This window comes from Sphaeramia orbicularis, chromosome 13, assembly GCF_902148855.1.
Source record: "Sphaeramia orbicularis chromosome 13, fSphaOr1.1, whole genome shotgun sequence".
Taxonomy (NCBI): Eukaryota; Metazoa; Chordata; class Actinopteri; order Kurtiformes; family Apogonidae; genus Sphaeramia; species Sphaeramia orbicularis.
The window spans coordinates 8,901,485-8,920,337 of record NC_043969.1 but is presented as its reverse complement, the minus strand read 5'-3'; the positions used below and the strand labels follow the sequence as shown (position 1 = coordinate 8,920,337).

General features: G+C 39.2%; 1 protein-coding gene across 1 annotated transcript in view; it reads left to right on the top strand.

The window, feature by feature from the left end:
* The window catches only part of LOC115431514 (calsyntenin-2), a 304,871-nt gene that overhangs the window by 261,635 nt on the left and 24,383 nt on the right, over positions 1 to 18,853 (top strand). Inside the window, exons 10-11 of the mRNA XM_030151920.1 lie at positions 6,926 to 7,092; positions 13,762 to 13,910. Of these exons, the coding sequence (XP_030007780.1) occupies positions 6,926 to 7,092; positions 13,762 to 13,910 (316 nt within the window). The remainder of the gene's footprint in view (positions 1 to 6,925; positions 7,093 to 13,761; positions 13,911 to 18,853) is intronic.

Below are 18,853 nucleotides of genomic sequence, written 5' to 3'. Positions count from 1 at the left end.
AGGGGGCAAAAATAATCTTCAGATAACTAGGAAGGAAAACTTCACGTACTTGAGTTTTATTGACTTCTAGGTCACAGTTGGATTATAACTTGTTATTGTTACTGCAGCGAAAAGAAAGTAGGGAATTCTCCATCCTTTAGTGAACATTTGTACATTTTCAGTCTCTGCCATTCGTTAATAGAAGCATTGCCCCTGTCCAGCCTTCTCCTTTCACCTCTGAAGCGAAGAGCCTGCAGTGCAGTTCTCACACAGTCAGCCTATACTTACCCTCTGACCTGGCAGAGCATGCTCCGAAGGGCGCGTCAGTCAGACAGCGAAGACGAACATCTTGCCTCATTCTCATTAATCGTCGAGTGAGTAATCACATACTGCTGAGCTGCCTCGCTGACTTCCCTCATCATGGTCATAAAAACACAAAATGAAGTGTTAGTGATCATAGACAGGCTCAAATTAAAGCAATATGCAAATGTACATATGCTGCTGTAAGTAAATATAAGCGCATCATTACAGGCACAATATAACCCAGAGAGGTGAAAGACAGTTCTTTACACTTTCACTTAAGTAATGATCCTATTTCCAGCTCACCCGTGCTTCTCCGGGCTCATCTGTTGTACTTTTGGAAATGACATACATAAAGCTGGGTAGAAAAAGGAGGCTGAAGATCTGGAGAGCCAGGAGGGCTGCACAGAGAGCTGACACCACGTAAAAACCAGCCCCTGTAAAGTGGAATGATCAGCGGTTTTATCGCCCATATCATTCCTGCGCTGCCGCTTCTCAGTAATCCTCTCTCCTCTGCTTCTCTTTTTCACCCTCTGCCTGGGACCCTTAATGGTTTCTCTGGCCACAGCCTAAATTGATAACATCTGTCAGGATGGGACAACTTGGTGGACATGTTGAAAAAAGGAGGAAAATAGTGAGTGAGTTTAAGAGGCAGTGGAGAGAGAAAAGAAAGAAAGATGAAGGAACCAATTTGGAACTCTTTGTGTTGCGTGAATCCAAATGTGATCATGTGGGTCCATAAAACCAGCTCCTTTCCCTTGGTATCAGGAATCTGGCAGGGTGTCTGGATGCACTTAAACAGGAGATGGTATTAAATGTGGAACACTTTGTTCTTATTGTTGTACTAAAACAAAAGTTGGCTGAACGTGGTATTGTAGAGTAGTTTAATGCCTGAAAAGATCAGAATGTTCCTGATGTAATACATGATGAACCTGTCATCAGGCTGAGGATTAGATCAATTTGATGAGCATCAGAAAGTGCTTGAAAGTGCATTTCTTTTTACTTTCATCTCCAAAAAATTTTCTGTAAAGTTCAAGAAGGTCAAAAATTGCGTTTCCAGCTCACATTGAGAACAGGTACAAGACGGTACGCAGTGTCATACAACCATAATGAGAAGTTAAATGAGTGGAATATGAAAATAACTGAGGGGGCAACTCACAAAGGTAAAACTAGGGGTAAAACCGATTGTTTATGCTTCCATGTTAGCAGCTTCAACAACTGTGTTTTCAGGTGGTCATTCCTATACTTGTGAAAGCATTATCTCAGGAACATCTTAACCATCTTGACTTAAATAGCCACCGGTGGCCAGAAGTATGTACTGATCTAAGACGTTTAATAAGTTTTGATTCACTAATCCTATCAATACATGTGAATGATTCGTAAAATGAAGATTCTCAGATTTTCTGCAGCATCAGATATGACTCATTTGGACGTTCAGAGGCTCTGTAGTGAATAAGTAAACACTATCTGCTGCTGTTTTGATCCATTATTCACCTCCATAACCGTTACTGTATTGCACTACCACTGCCATTGTAAATAGACTGATGTATACACTTTAGTTTATTCTTCATACCTCTTATTTATACTTGTTCTATTTTTACCTCTTTTTTAATAACAAGGTGAGAGAGAAACTGCATCTCAGTTCTATGTATGTCCTGTGCATCTGGTGAATTGACAATAAAAAAATAAATAAAAAATGAAATCTTGGAATGTTCTGAAACATTTTTTCACCAATAAAACCCATGTAGTTCAACAAATAACAGTGATTGTAGATGCTTGTTTACATTCAGTTATTGAAATATTTTGTTGAAATGGTCACGTTTGCTTCAGTTTTCTCTCTTGTGATATAATAACCTTTTAAATTTACTCTGAGCTTTAATGAACATCTACATGATTAGTAAATTAAACACAAAATAAATACTTATTTTTCACTGAAAATGCAAAGAATAAACTAATACATAGTGATAAATCGCTTAGGGAAGGTTAGGTACAGAGAAAAATACATTTGGAATTCATAAAAATATTTGTAGGTCTTTAAGGATTAACTTATGGATGAACACATTATAATTAGGTAAAAGTTAAAATAATCTAGGTAACTGCACCAATTACGTTCATGGCAATGATTTAATGGATCTTTCACTGATTTCGACAAAATTTCGCTCAAATGTGTAATTGGATAAAATGGTGAAGTGGTGTCATTTTATCAGGGGTTAACATCATTGACATAATGTTCTGCAAAAAAAAAAAAAAAACCCACTGATCATTGCTCAGTGCTTCTGTAAAAAAGTCTCTAAGTCATGCACTATGTTTGTCACTGGAATCATAGGTCACTTTTTGGCCAATAATACCTTTTATTACATGTCTTCAAGGTCACCACTGAATACATTATATGAATGTGGTAGACATGAATGTACGCTGCACCTTGAATGGTTCAGAGATGCACTGTACGAATCTAGTTCTGGCTGCCTTCATAATTCCACCTTACCGGTCAAGAAAGACATCTCTTCAATTCTTCAACTGAAAAGGCAGGCAGGCAGGTGGCTGGTTTTATGTGACCTCCTGGGTAGTTCACATCAACCGGTACTCAGCTCCGGAGGTGATAAGGAGTTCTTTTCAGCTGGTCATAATGTGCATTGTGGCTGCAGGTCAGTCAATTGTGATCATTCAGTCCTCAAGGTCCAGTACTCTGTAGTTTGTGGTCTGCAGTCTATTTCTGTCATCCATTCACATCAGGAAAGTGGGGCATGATAAAGTGTTTTCAGTACTGGTCAGCTGTGTCTCCACCTGCACTGACTGAGCTTTTCAGACCCAGGATACATTACGTTTGGCATTGATGCATGTGCCTACACCATCAGCAAGGGCTCAGGAGTAGCAGGGTTTAGCTTAGTCTAACGAAGCATAACCGAGGGGTTTGGAACAAAGAATTACACAACCACCAGTTATTGTTATGCCTGGTTCAAAGATTAACTTTTGTTTGGAGAAACTGGATTTTCTGGTTGGTAAGACCCGTAAGTAAGAGGGCATTCATTATTTTGCAGCTTGTGTGGATCCCTCGGATATTAAAGCCTCGGTATGGTATGCTTTATGGATAATGAGGGATAGAAAAAGGTCTAGCATGTGTATAGATTAATACAACTCATAACCCAACTCTTGTTTTCTGTTTTGGTAAATAAACTAAACTGCTGCATTTAGTGAAATTGAGGTTGATGTAAACAAATTATAGCTACAGGGGAGGTCTGCTTTTTGAGTCTGAGATCACTTCAGTTAGTTACATAAGCATCTCTGACTGCAGATTGAAGCTCGTAGTAGTTTCTATTGGACCTCCACATAAACAGAATAATAATAATAATAATAATAATAATAATAAATGGCATTTATAAAGCTGGTCCAGAATGGTCCAGATGGTCCAGAATGCAGCAGCGCGACTGGTCTTCAATCAGCCTAAAAGGGCACATGTCACCCCGTTATTTATTGAGTTACACAAGCTACCCATAGCTGCCCGCATCAAATTCAAATCGTTAATCCTAGCCTACAAAATTCTCAGTGGGTCTGCTCCTACCTACTTAGGTGCACTGATAAAAGCTTATGTTGCCCCACGACCACTCCGCTCGTCTGGGGAATGTTGTCTGGTGGTCCCCAGACCTTGTACAAAACAATCCAGGCTCTTTTCATGGGTCGTTCCACGTTGGTGGAATGCTCTACCGAGTACTACAAGAACAGAGGCATCCCTGCCTATCTTCAAGAAGCTCCTGAAGACCCAGCTCTTCCGAGAGGACCTCCTGTCCTAGCACTGTCAGACATTCCATTTTAAATATTCTAATAAGGTTTTTCCCAGGATTATCACAGATTTTCCCAGGATTATCTCTGAACCTGCTGCGGTGGTCCTGCCTCTCCCCTGCCCTCATCATCATCACTCACTTATCCTCAACTGCCTCCATGTGTCTCCCCCTGCTTCCACCTTCTCCCCCTCTCCCCCAGTCTCTATCTCTATCGCTCTCTCTTTTTGTCTTTCTTTACCCTCTCTCTTTAACCCCAACTGGTCAAGGCAGACAGCCATCCTCCTGGTTTCTGGGTCTGCTCCAGGTTTCTGCTGTTAAAGGGAAGTTTTTCCTCGCCACCGTCACCAGTCACAAGTGTTTGCTCCTGGAGGATTCTGTTGGGTTTCTGTAAATTGGCGTAGAGTCTGGTTTTGACCAACTCTATATATAAAGTGTCATGAGATAACTTTTTTGTTGTGATCTGGCGCTATATAAAAAAAATTTGATTGAGTGATTTGATTGGTTTTCCCCTGTAAGTCACTTTGGAAAAAAGCGTCTGCCAAATGCATAAACATAAACATAAACATAAAGCACTTTCCATTCAAGGAAATTCAAAGTGCAGCTGTGGCTCAGGAGGTAGAGCAGGTTGTCCAATAACTGAAGGGTTGGTGGTTTGAATCTTGCTCTATCCTAGTCATATGGCATTGTGTCCTTGGGCAAGACACTTCACCCACTTTGCCTCCAGTGTCACTCACACTGGTGTATGAATGTGTCCAAATGTTCGGTGGTGGTTGGAGGGGCTGTTTGGCGTGGATTGGCAGCTGTGCTTCCGTTAGTCTGCCTCGGGGCTGCTGTGGATACACATGTAGTTTACCACAACCAGAGTGAATGTGTGAGTGAATAAAGGATACCTAATGTAAAGCGCTTTGGGTGCCTATCAAAGTACTATAGAAATCCAAGCCATTAAAACAGAAGACCATTACTGTCTAGGGATGCACCGATACCGATACCAGTAGCAATTATTGGGTCTGTTACTCAGCGTGTGTACTTGTACTCGTACTCGTAAAAGTACTCCGATACAACCGCACCGATACCACTTATGGCAGCGTGACATTCACAAATAAGAAGGAGGAGTAATGTCAGCGGTGTGAAGATTTTTCAAAATAAATGACGGTGACTAAAGTAACGCTGACAGCAAGTAACATTAAAGACACGGACAGACACGGATGAAGCATTCTGTCCATCCTCCGTCCATTTTTCAGGCGCTCACGGATGCGTACCTAGACAGAGAATACCACCAGGAAACATGGAGGTAGAGGATCTGTTCAAAGAGCGACTGTGTGAGTTAGTGACAAACTACTGGCATATTTATGACAACTACTCTCATCAATATCAACATCAGTATCCATATTAGTATTACTTCTGTCATCTCCATGTTTATTATTACTGACTTTCTTCTTCTTCTCAAAAAACTTTACTTTTCTTCATGGTATTCGGCCAGTATGGCTAATTAAAAGCAGCGCCCCCTGGTGGATTGATTGACAAATGCTCATTCCAAAGCATTAAATGTCAGTAGCAGCACTTTGTTACAATCAGACTAATGACAACGACAATAAAGCACAGTTTCAAAAGGAGCTAAGAACTGTAATGGCATTATTAAGTATTCATATTAGTACTCGGTATCGGCAAGTACTCAAATGTAAGTACTTGTACTCGGTCTGGAAAAAGGTGGTATCGATACATCCCTATTACTGTCATGTTTGGACAGATCTGAGGCATGATACAATCTCCTATGAAGGGAGCAGTAAGTCCTCTGGAGCCCAGCGATGTCACTGCAAGACACCCATCTGGGAAAAGCATGCACCCACTGTGGCTCCCATTACAGAGGTTAGGTGGATTAATTAACACAAATTGGCAAAGCAGGGTGAACCACATCCAAAATGAGCCTCCTCTCGAGGCAGACTAATATCTACATCCAATTTACAAAGTGTTTCCTGGCACCGTGTCCCTCAGCACAGTGCAATAGGACTTTTGACCTGAACGACTCACCTGAGCAGCTCTTGTTGCATATTCTAAAGTATTACTCAAACCGGGTGGAAAGGTCAAGAAAGACTGATTCTTCACACTCTCTAAGGTGCAGAATAAGTGTAAAAATATATATTAAACCTGAATTGTGCTACCTTGAAGCTACTTGGACAGGTATTTGAGGACAGAGCATCACAAAAACACACTAAAAAGACTGACAAAGTTTTCTTGGTAGGCAACATGGCTTCTGGGTACATACCTTTCTCCGTCACTTAATACTACAGGTTTTTTTTGGTGGTTGAACAAGTTTGGTTCTTTTGATGACAAACTGAAGGTCTTCTCCATAATGTATCTGTGTTCTTTGGTGGACTATAGCTAAAATATTAGATAGCATGAAAGAAGGATGGAGGAAGTGCAGACAAAAATGAAAGGAAGGAAAGGAAGGAAAGGTGAAGTTTTGATACCCAGAGGTAGTAACCTTTCAGATAATGAGTAGTTTGGAGACTCCTCTTGCTTGCTGTGGCCTTTACAGAGTTCAGAGGACATATTTTAAATGTGTTGACTTTTCTCTTTACCTTTATTTAGCCTGAAAGGGACGGCTCCGTGACGCTTGCACTTTCACAGCTGCATCCTGCTGCTGCTCACACGACATTGGCTCTAAACATGAATCTGTTAGGCCAATTATCACCGTAATTTGGCCATCAGGCCTCATAATTAAAGACTGAACAAGGTCCCTGTTTGTTTGATGGTCTCTTGTTCTACAGTGTACATAATACACACAAGATAAAACCTCATTTAAATAAACTACTATTACGCTTTCAATTAAGGCATTTGATTAACAGTTTTTCTGTGTGTTTGTGCAGGTGGGGAGGTGACCAAGCCACGGTTTACTCAGTACTTCCGAGGCAGCCTATCTGGACTGACTATCCGACCAGGAAAGATTGAGAGTCAGAAAGTCATTTCCTGTCTGCAGGCCTGCAAAGAAGGGCTGGACATTAACTCTTTGGAAAGTCTGGATAAGAACATAAAGGTAAAAGTACACACCTGCTCATCTGACTCACACACACACACACACACCCAAAACACATTTTCTCTGAAAAGCAAAAAAACCTTAGAATACAAACAAGTTGGAAAAAAAGCTTGAAACTTGTCGCAGATAAATGTTTAAGTTTTTTTTTTTATTATTCATCCTTAACTTCTTGTGCTGCATGTCCAGTTTTTCAATGGTATTATGCTTTCCAATCAGTAGAAAAAATGCTGCCAGCTCACATTTCTGCAAACCATGGATACACATCTCACTGTGATGAAAAATGGTGCCATTGTGTATTTCAACAAACCCTGGATAACTGTAATCTCAAAATAATTTATCACTGAAGCCTCGGCTACTCTTAGGCCTTTACAGCAACAACCAGGAGGTGTCTGAGGAAAGATCACAGCGCTTAAATATTACTGAAGACATTCTAATGGTTTTTCATGTGTCAAATTTACAGGCTCTTAGGTTTAAGCCGTAAAAGCACTTTTGTTATGGTTAGGAAAAAAAGTTGGTTTAGTTAAATTACATATAGTACATACATTGTAAGCAGGGGCAGATCCAGAACATCTTCCATTTGGTGGCAAAGGGGAGGGGGCAAGTTTATTTATTTATTTGTTTATTTATTTAGCAGGGACAGTGCACATTAATGAACATCTCTGTAAATATGCCAATATTATCAAAAAAGCTATTTTTCAAGTTGTCTTCACTGTGTGGTGTTGGAGGTACAGTACACAGGAATCCCCATATATACAATATGTAAAAGGATTTAGCAAGAGATCCACAAAGATACTGAAAAAAAGACTATATATATATATATATATATATATATATATATATATATATATATATATATATATATATATATATATATATATATATATAGTCTTTTTGTATGTATGTATGTATATATTATATTTATATTATATTTATTATACATTTGTTTATTTTTTATTTAATCTTTATTTAACTAGATAAAACCCATTGAGATCAGGATCTCTTTCACAAGGGTGACCTGGCCACGAGGTCAGCAGCACATGTCATAAGAACAGTTATGAGGACGTGACAGTATAGATTAAAACTTAAAATTTTAGAGGTGCAATAGTGTTGTCAACAAGAAGTTCAGGAGCTAAAACACAACAGCAAACAATAATTTAAAATTTAAAAACATAGGCATTATCCAATGGTCTCAGCTGTCTGTCCCTCAGGATAGAACGGAAGACTCCATGTGGAATAACTTCAGAGTTTTAGTTTAGTCTGTAGAGTATTCCATGCCGAGGGGGCAGAAAAGCTGAAAGCTCTTTCTCCAAATTCAGTCCTTACCCAAGGAACAGATAAAACAAGTGTAGTGCAAGAATGCAAGGCATAACAGCTGCTTGTTTTCTGCAATAAAGTGCACAACTAAGGAGGAATCGAGCTTAAAAGAGCCTTAGAAACTAGGGTGAGCCAATGTGCACTCAGAGAAGGCAAGTTCGATTTCAGATATCTATTATCCATAAAGTTGTGATAGTGTTTATTATATAGTCCCATAGATGGTAGAGGTTTCTATTATTTGTACTAACAGTTGCAGTAGTAGTATATCCACTGTTAACACTTGTACTTGTAGTAGTTATATTAACAGTTATGGACGTTTGTTCTAGCTATGGGTAATTCTGCTAGCACCAGCTGTTCTACTTTTTAACAGTTCTAATTCAGTTTGCTGTGCATCCATGTGTCTCCCCCTATGCCCCCCCTCCCCCAATCTCTCTCTCTCTCTCTTTAACCTTCTCTCTTTAACCCTAACTGGTCAAGGCAGACGACCATACTCCAGGAGTCAGGGTCTGCTCCAGGTTTCTGTCTGTTAGAAGGAAGTTTTTCCTCGCCACTGTCACCAAGTGTTTGTTCCTGGAGGATTCTGTTGGGTTTCTGTAAATTGGCTCAAGAGTCTGGTTTCGACCAGCTCTAAATGTAAAGTGTCATGAGATAATTTTGTTATAATTTGGCGCTATACAAATAAAATTTGATTGGTTGGTTGATTGGTTGATTGATTGATTGATTAATTGATTGATTGATTGATTGATTGATTGAAATATAATTTACAGTGGTGGATGAGACAGCTGCAGCCATTGACAAATCTCAGTGCCAAATAAAAAATAGTGTCCAAAGTGGAGACATAAGTCCCCATAGTCGAGAATGGGCAAGAAGGTCGCTGTCACTAATTTCTTTTCTGACCCTGAGAGAGAAGCAGGTTCTTTTTCTGAAGAAGAACCTAAGCTTCACTCAAAGTTTAGTGACCAGATTATTTATATGGGCTTTAAATGAAAGCTCCTGATCTAGGATAAAACCCAAGTACTTGTAATTTAAAACATGCGCTATAGGTTTTCCTTTGGATGTTGTAATATTGGCAATGTTCTGTGGTAGCCCCTTTGCATGAGCAAAAACCATGAGCTTGGTTTTATCTGTGTTTAAAACCAAGTTAAGATCATGTAAATGAGACTGGATAAGCTTGTTAAAAACTCCAAAACCTGAGTGAGTGAATGTAATGGTATGTATCAACACACTAACCAAGTGTTCTTAATGTTTAACAGAAAACAATGTTCAAGAAAGAAAAATATTAAAATCAAAATGAAAATATTCCATTCCAAGTAAAAGTTCTGCTGTGAAACAAATGACAGAGTTAGTTATATAGTTATAGGTCTACGCCTGATTGTGAATCATTTTGTTTGATCACACCTTAGCAGATATTTGTTTTGAAGGCCTGGATCTATCTCTAACCTGAACAAAGTGTTATCAGCGCCTAAACCCAACCTGAACTATACAATTAATATGACTCTAGTTCTGAGAGGCATAGTAGCTGTAAAATAATGTAATGTATCTGAAAATGTTGATATGAAACATATTTTTGGTTTAAAATGTTGTTTGTGAAATATGCAGTGACAATATTGTCTTGAACCAGACACAGACTACCGTTTTCAACTTTAGCAATGTCTTGATATTGAAATTCACCTGAAATTCATGTGGAGTTGGCAGTAAAATGCTAATGAAAGCCTTATATTTGCTGTCCTGACATCCTCCACGACCACACTGAGCATACAGCACATCCAGTGAATTCTGCTGTGTGTGTTTGTGTTCACACACAAAAGAAACACATTACTGTTAGAGTTGGCACAAAGAAGAATATTTCTCTGAACGACCACAGCTAATTCACCAGTTGCTTTCCTTGAAACTCCACAACCCCCGCCCCCATCGGCAGCTCAGCTCATCCATCTCCCTCCACTGTGGAAGATAGAAGACAGACAAGATGGATGGGGGTTTGTGTAGACCTAAACCACCCGCTCTAACCACCCACCCTCAGTCTTTTGTACTGTTTTACTATCTTTCATCTTCTTCTGCTATTCTTTCCATGGAGCAACTTGTGCTGAGGTGCTGTGAGGAGATCTTTGCTAGGCTTTTTGAGAAGACAAGGTGGGATGAGGTGGGGAATTGAGGAGTGGATAACCTCTTCAGAGCCGGTGGAGTTTATCTTTTGAGAGCTATTTTATTTTCTTCTCAGCCATACACTCATCTGGCTCCCATAAGTCCACAGGAGGATTAAGGACAGCATTTAGCCTAACAGGTGGAGGGCTGGCACAGCACAATCAGAAGAAAATAACAGGGAGGGAAAAGAAACAGAGGGAGGTAGAGGCACAGAGCAGCAAATATAGCGACAGAGTGCTGTAGATAAGAGGATACTGGACGAGAGGAGAAGGTGTGAAAGGGAAAATGACAGGGAGAAGGAGTGTATGGAGGGCCCCATGGAGCGCCAAAGTACTGCCACCTTGCTGATGAGAGCCAGTTTTAGGAAATAGGACACACTCAGTGCAGTTCTGGCAGGGGACCACTAAACCCTCAAATCCCCACCTTCAAACCCTGCAGGAAAACACACCCCTCTGTTATGTACTCGACCGATGAAAGCGACGATGTGGGGTTTCTTGATCTGCCTAAGACTTATTTTCATTGTTTATTTTTAACTTCATACCTTTTGTTAAGCAGTTGTGAAGTGTACCTGCACATGGCAAAAACATACTTGCATTAGCTGATGAATCACTGGGAACATTAAATCTTATACAGTCAAAGTGACCTTGAAAAGTTCAAAGGTAATGCATTTAACCACTTCAATCAAGGTTCAAGTCACATTGAGTCGGTATTCACACTATAGAGAAATGAACAGGAAACAATGGACGCATTAGGAGGGTGAGAGCAGCTTCTTTTCAATAGTTAGAAGGTACATTTACTCAAGTTCTACACTTTAGTTACTAGTTAATCTTAAAATGAACATTTTACAGGATGGATTTTACTTTATAATCTAATGGCAACCTCCAGGGCTGAAAAATGAATCCATTGCGGAACTATCAAAATGAGCAGTAAACTGAATGTCCACTGAGGACAGGGTCAAAACAGGAGTCAATCCTCATAGACCCCCATGTTAACATGACTACCTTTAGTGCAGAAAAATGCGTACATCCTGGTACAGAAAATAGTTTGGGTCTTTGAAGCTCATTTTCCCCACTGTAACAACTATATAGGAGGTGCGTTTCAATATAACTCACCTGTTAAGATGATCCAAAGCTGAAAAGTTAATCATTATTAAAGTATCAAATTGACAGATGAGTCTTCTATGCTGTTCCATGCTAAGTTGGAAGCTCAAAATTGAGCTTTTGTTTATTGAATAAAACTTGATTTTGCTCCCAGACAGGTTGCTCTACTGTTGTTGTTTTAAGCAGTTACACTAACAAGACCATGAGAGGATTTTTATCAGGAATGTTTCCGGTAGTTAATTGCAATAACCTGCATAACTTAGCTGCATTAGCCAATGTTAGCATTAATTCATTTTATATGGTCTGTTTAACCTACTAATTAGCTCAGGTTGCACAATTAGTGTGTTTATACATTTCATGACTTTCATATTACTGTAATCAAACTGCATTAACAGGGTTTATTAAGTAGCTGAAATGACTTAATTCTGTTTTTTCTTACACTGTTAATGTGGTCTGTGTTTTCACTCTCTTCTCCAATGCTAGCCATTTGTTTCCATCGAACCAACACACAAAGCTCATGACAAGCATGTATAGCCTTAGAAACTGCAGTTCACAAACCAGTGTGCGGACAGTATTTACATAGCCTACACTGTTAGACGAACAGTCTTTACAAATGCAGCACACTGGTCAAGGTGAAAGCAGTTATCAGTCTGTTTGGCTTCTCCTGTTTTACAACGTAGTCTTTATCATGTTTCAGATGTCCATGAGGTGTTCACAGGTTCACCAGTGTCATCAGTGTTCACCACCACATTTAGACCTGTCTTTCAATGCATGTTAAAATTTTCACTTTCAATCTGCACTTGAATGTCATTTTACACCTTCATTATACTTCATTTGACTTCATTACTGCACTTGTTTTTAGGTTGAAGTTTTGTTTTAATAATGTTTGATGTTATGTTATGCTTTTATTTTCTGTAAAATGACATTGGGTGACTTGAAAGGTGCCACTAAATAAATTATTATTATTATTATTATTACTTCCGCCAAGGAGGTTATGTTTTTGCCAGGGTTTGTTTGTCTGTCTGTTTGTCTGTCCGTTAGTGTGCAACATAACTTAAAAAGTTATGGACAGATTTTGATGAAATTTTCAGGGTTTGTTGGAAATGGGATAAGGAAGAAATGATTAAATTTTGGTGGTGATCGGGGGTGGGGGGGCCCACAGGGGGGCCCATTTCCAACAAACCCTGAAAATTTCATCAAAATCTGTCCATAACTTTTTGACTTATGTTGCACACTAACGGACAGACAAACAAACAAACAAACAAACCCTGGCAAAAACATAACCTCCTTGGCGTGGGGGGGCCTACGGGGGGGGGGCCACTGATCAGCCTTGGCGGAGGTCTGCGCTCTCCGAGTGCTTCTAGTTATTATTATTATTATTATTATTATTATTATTATTATTATTATTATTATTATTATTATTATTATTATTATGCACCTTATAGTTTAATTATACAGGTTTTTTTTCCAAGTCTGTGTTTATACCTCTAATTGATTATGTATAATGTATTTGTTTAATTCTAATTTTTACCTCCGCCAGAAGGTATTGTGACCGCTTTGCTTTGTGTGTTTGCGTGTTTGTTTGCATGTTTGTTTGTTAGCAGGATAACTCAAAAAGTTATGGACGTATTTTCAGGAAATTTTCAGGAAATGTTGATACTGGCACAAGGAAGAAATGATTGGGGGGGGGCAGATCTGTCTTGGCAGAGGTCTGCGCTGTCTGAGTGCTTTACTTGTTATCTATCTATCTATCTATCTATCTATCTATCTATCTATCTATCTATCTATCTATCTATCTATCTATCTATCTATCTATCTATCTATCTATCTATCTATCTATCTATCTATCTATCTATCTATCTATCTATCTATCTATCTATCTATCTATCTATCCATCTATCTCTTTAACAGGTATACCCTCCCCCTCTTTCCCAGCCTTATCTATCATTTGTTACTTCATGTATGCATACCTGGTTCATCTGCATACAGAAACTAGAATCTCCACTGGACTTGACACGGTGCTGTTTTAAATGTGTTCTCATATGAACTCTGTATGTATGCACTCTTACACTTTGTCTGCTCTTCTAACAACTTCCTTTTGTCTTTACTACAGTTCCACTTCAACCCTGCACAATCCATCCTGGTAATGGAAGGAGAGGACCTGGAAAACATGAACACCGCTGTGAGGAAAGTTTCCTACATAAATTCCCGCCAGTTCCCGACCCCAGGCATCAGACGTCTGCACATCTCCACCACTGTCCAGTACGTACAACACTTCTTTGCCCTTAATTGCATAGTTTTTCTTGCCTTTAAGTGCACTATTCCATCAGTATTCCTGCGTTGTCTTCCTTCACGGTCCCTTCATATTGTCTCTGTATCTCCTATTTAAGATATGAAGAGGAGTGTTAACCCATCTCAACACATCTGTTAAGTGTTAAGGAAACACAGCAGATATCACACCCTGACTGATACACAATTCCCTCCTCTCACATTGATCTCAGCTCCTCCTCATCCCCGTCTTCTCTTTCTGCTTCTTCTTTTCCTCCACTGTCACTTGCCTTTGCCTTTTATACACCATTTTCTGTTCCCTGCTGCCACCGGGGGCCAGTTTTTTTTACATTTTTATGTCATGTTTTAATAATTCTGCTTGGGTTTTGCCAGAGGAATGAGAGAAAGAGAGATGCAAAAAAGAGGGAGATTGGGCGAGAAGAAGCAATGAAGAGAAAGAGAGAGAGAGAGGGAGAGGGAGAGAGAGGCTGGCTGGTAAAACAGCCTCCCTCGGCGGGTTTCCATTAAAATTCATGATTGTTTTAAATATATGTAGCCCCCTGCAGCACAGCCCTGGGGGTTCACTCTCCACCCTCCTGTTGAGTTCGATGCACGGCTGCGGGACAGAGAACTACAACAAACAACAGAATTAAGCGTGTGTGTGTGCATGTGTGTGTGTGTGTGTGTGTGTGTGTGTGTGTGTGCTTCTGGTGATGAAGCACAGTCATCGTAGCTACAAGCATACCGATTATCAAGGAATACATTATGCTAATGGTGGCTAGGCTTGCATCATAGCTAAATGCTGTTTAAATTAAGTTTTTCTCACAGACTGCTGACTGGTCTAGTAGTTGCCATAGCTGTGTTTGTGCTATGTGTGCATATGAAATGAAAGCAGCACTCGCACATACACACACAGATATGCGTGGTGCGAAACAGGGCGTCCGTTCCGTAATATTTAGCTGCTACTTTGTTTTTCTTACCTACATTGAGGGCAGAATATTTCCTCACTCACACTCTGAGAGCCTCGAACTCAGCCTTCTGCTATAACACGTCAGCAACTGTTTACAAAACACGCACTGCAAACCATGTCGCTCCATGCAAATAAACAGAGATGTTAAATTAATTCTTGCAGTGCAATTAAAGGAGCTTTTTTTGCTGATGCCTAATAACTGCAATTACTGCAGGCAGAAAATAATTAGGCAAACAAGCACTAATTTTTTTGCCACAGCCCCTGTCGGCTCACTCGTCATATTTGAACTCATTATTTTGTATTTTTATATTTTTCACAAAGAAACAACAAAAGTGTTTTTAATCAGTGCTTAAAGATTAATTATACACATACATGCTTTAGTTACATTACATCTTTATCATAAACATTCCTTTGGCTTTGAACACTGTCTCATTCTCTTATACCGTCATGGGTGCATCTGCATAGCTTTAAGTGAGTCTAACATGGGTGTTTTAGCTAATTAGTTTCGGCTTGAACTTGGATGGAGGCTCTGTACCGGGATTACTGGATGTGTAAGTGACAGGGACAGTAAAGGAGGTGTCAGTAAGTCTCCACACACCCATACACTCCTAAGAAGAGCTGTAATCAGGCAACACAAACACACCAGAGTAGGTGGATCATAAGTAATGTGGCAGGTTTACAAAAATAAAATAAGAATTAGCATATGTATTTGTTCTGCAGCCCAGGCCCTAAGCTCATTGTGATTAATCCAATTGTGTGTAAATACATAGCTTTTGGTTTGGTATTATAGGCTTTAATGCGAATGAATGAACAATCAGTGTAATAATCAATGGTTTGTTGAGTAAAGGTGGGAAAAGATCTCAGCTGGTGATGATATTAACCTCCTTAGACCCAGGAAATTAGCTTGATTGGAAACAGCATGATACAACAGTTTTTTTCTTTCTTTTTTTTTTCAGTTAATGATATATTATACATAAAAGGTAATTTTTTTCTTCCATTTTCAATTTTTTAAGTAATAACCTTTGAATTTACTCTGAGCTTTTATGAATATCTACATGGATAGTATATGAAACAGCATGATGCAACAGTTTTTTCAGATATATTTTTTACAATTTTTATGGAGTGTGTTTTGCAGTGGAGTTGTGTTTTTTCTTTTATGTAAAGCTGTGAAACCCTTGTCCCCTACAGAGGACAAAAATGCATTACTGGGTTTCAGAAGGTTAAGATACTGTACAGCTTTGCTGTTTAGTAACTGTAAAAACTTTCAAATTGTAGCTGAATAATGTTTTCTTTCATTGAATTTATGATTTAATTTGAGTTAAACTTGATGGTACACTAACAGTCATTTAAAACTTAGAGGCAACATTTGGTGGAATTATTTTTATTTTGTTGTCTAAAATGTAAGTTTTGTGTAACAGACAATTACACAGACATACCAACAATGAGAAAACATCAAAAAAAGGTCAAAACAATAACTTAACCTTAACAAAGAAAAGAAAATGATAACTGACAAAACAATGTTTAACACTAGTCAATACCGAGTGTGGCCTCCGTTAGAGTTAATGCAGCCTCTCTAATTAGCCGCCGTATGGTGTCCTGCAGTATCCAGATCCACTCCTCCTGCAGTGCCTGCACCAGTTGTTACCTATTCTGAGGCCGGGGTCCCAGTCACCAACCTGCCTGCCAAGTTAATCCCACATGTGCTCGATGGGGTTCATGTCTGGAGAATAGGCAGGCCATAGCAAGACATTCACCCTGAGAACAGCACAGCAGCCCAGTGCTGATGGGTCCACCTCAGGTGTGGTCTAGCCCATATGCCTGTCGGTCAAACCGGCCTGCCCCATCCCCAAGACCCTCGCGTTCTTCACATGACACACATGGCATTTTGACATGCACTGGAATAACACTGGTGGCCTTTTTAGACCCTTTATAAGGGCTTTCCAAACCACTCCTTAAACTGTACAGATTCATATTGTTTAGTTCTCAAAATACATTTGGTCCACTTTTCCAAAGAGGCCTCAGAGGTGCAATAAATTATGACCAAGAGACAACTCCTCATTTTCTTAAGCAGTCACACACCAAGTGATCAAACAAAACAGATTGTATCAATCCATCCTCCCCACTTACCCAAATATACCAAATTTGGTACTTCAAAGTTTTTAATGACTGTCAGTGTAAAAAAGATGCAGCAACCTCCACGAATGTGAGCGATTTCTATAGGTTTTAGCTTTTTCAGGTTAAATTAAATACTGTACTTCTAAACAGCATCTTCTGAAACACTATTATCAGCAGATCTTAATCCTCATAGGCCTAGAACTATTAAAATAATTTTTTTTCTCTACATTAAGCCTTTCCTTAGTGATTATTCACCATTTGTTTTAGCATTATCCTCTGAGTTTTGCTCTTTTCAGTGAAAATCAGGTATTTTCCTATATTAAATTTACTAACCATGTAGCTGATCATTAAAATTCTGAGTAAATTCAAAGGTTATTACATAAAAATAGAGAAAACTGAAGAAAAATTACTTTTTATGCACAGTATATCATTACCTGAACATTAAAACAAGCATCTACAACCACCAAAACTTCATTTTATCTGAATTATTTAAATGTATTGATAGGATTATTGGTTCATCAGATTTTCGATCAGTAGATGTGTTTGGTCTCTGGTGGCTGTTTAGGTCTTTTAGGGTTAAAAATTAAACCTAAACTACTGACAGAGCAATGACCTCTATGAAAGGCTTCAGAACAAAGTAGACATCTGTGATTATTTACACAAAATGCATTTACGTATGGCATCAAATATGCATATCTGTAATGTCAAAGACAAGAGATAGATTGGATTAGAAGGATGAGATGGATCTGACAAAAGAATCTGGCAATCAAATGTGAGTTTGGGGATAGAAATAAATGTTAAATGTTGCTAGCGAACAGGGAGTCATTATGCACAAAGGCAGTACAGGTGCAGAGACACTAAAACTGTCTGTATTGTTGGCAAATTAATGATTAGATTTTATGGGGAACATTTACGAGGGTTTGTATAAATTACACCGTGTTTTGGCTCCTTGCACTCAAGCACTAGATGAAAATTGAGTAAAGAGCTTGATCATAACTGTGAGTCCTACCTAATGCACAGGTACATATTCAATGCAATTTTTTATTTGGAGTTTTTTGAGGTTAGTAATGATTGTGCTTGAGCTGCAGTTGTGAAGGCAGGAGTTAAACACTGTTGGAATTAGATACAAATGAATAAACTGGAGAGGGTTTTTTTCTTATCCGAGTCAATAGATCCCCATAATGAATCATAGTGCTATGTTTTTCTGTATCTGTTGAATGGTTTCTACTGTGTGTGTGTTGTGTGTGTGTGTGTGTGCAACTCCTGTTTAAAGCAATATATCTGTGTGTGATTTACGTACCAGTTGGTTGTTGTATTCCATCTTGAACACACACCAGCAGAAACCATTCTCCTCCACTGAGTTAATAAGGCTTAAAAAGCCTGAAACATGGCTTCCCACCGTACCATTCGGTATCTGCTGGAGGAACAGAAATCTCCAACGGAAGCGGACAGTGTCGCTCTGCACAAATAAACAGAGATGTTAATTAATTCCACCAAATGCAATTAATTTTGTTTCCGCTGACACCTAATAACTGCAATTACTGCAGGCATCAAGAAATAAAAGTAACCAGTGCAAATCTCTCCAACAGCCCTTTTAGGCTCCCCTGTCATATTTCTTTATAATTAAGTTGGATCGGCTCCAGGTTTTTTTGCAGCTCGGCGGGCCCACACAGCAGCCATCTCCCTGCATCACTGAGTTTGTATCTCCCACTGCTCACAACAATGGCTTAGTGCCCAAACAACCAAAGACATGCACCACCATCAGTCGCCACAAGAAAGAAGAGCAGAGATTACATGATGCCCTGAAACCTGTTTTTGTCTCAAACTGTGGCTTCAAACAACGAACTGCAGA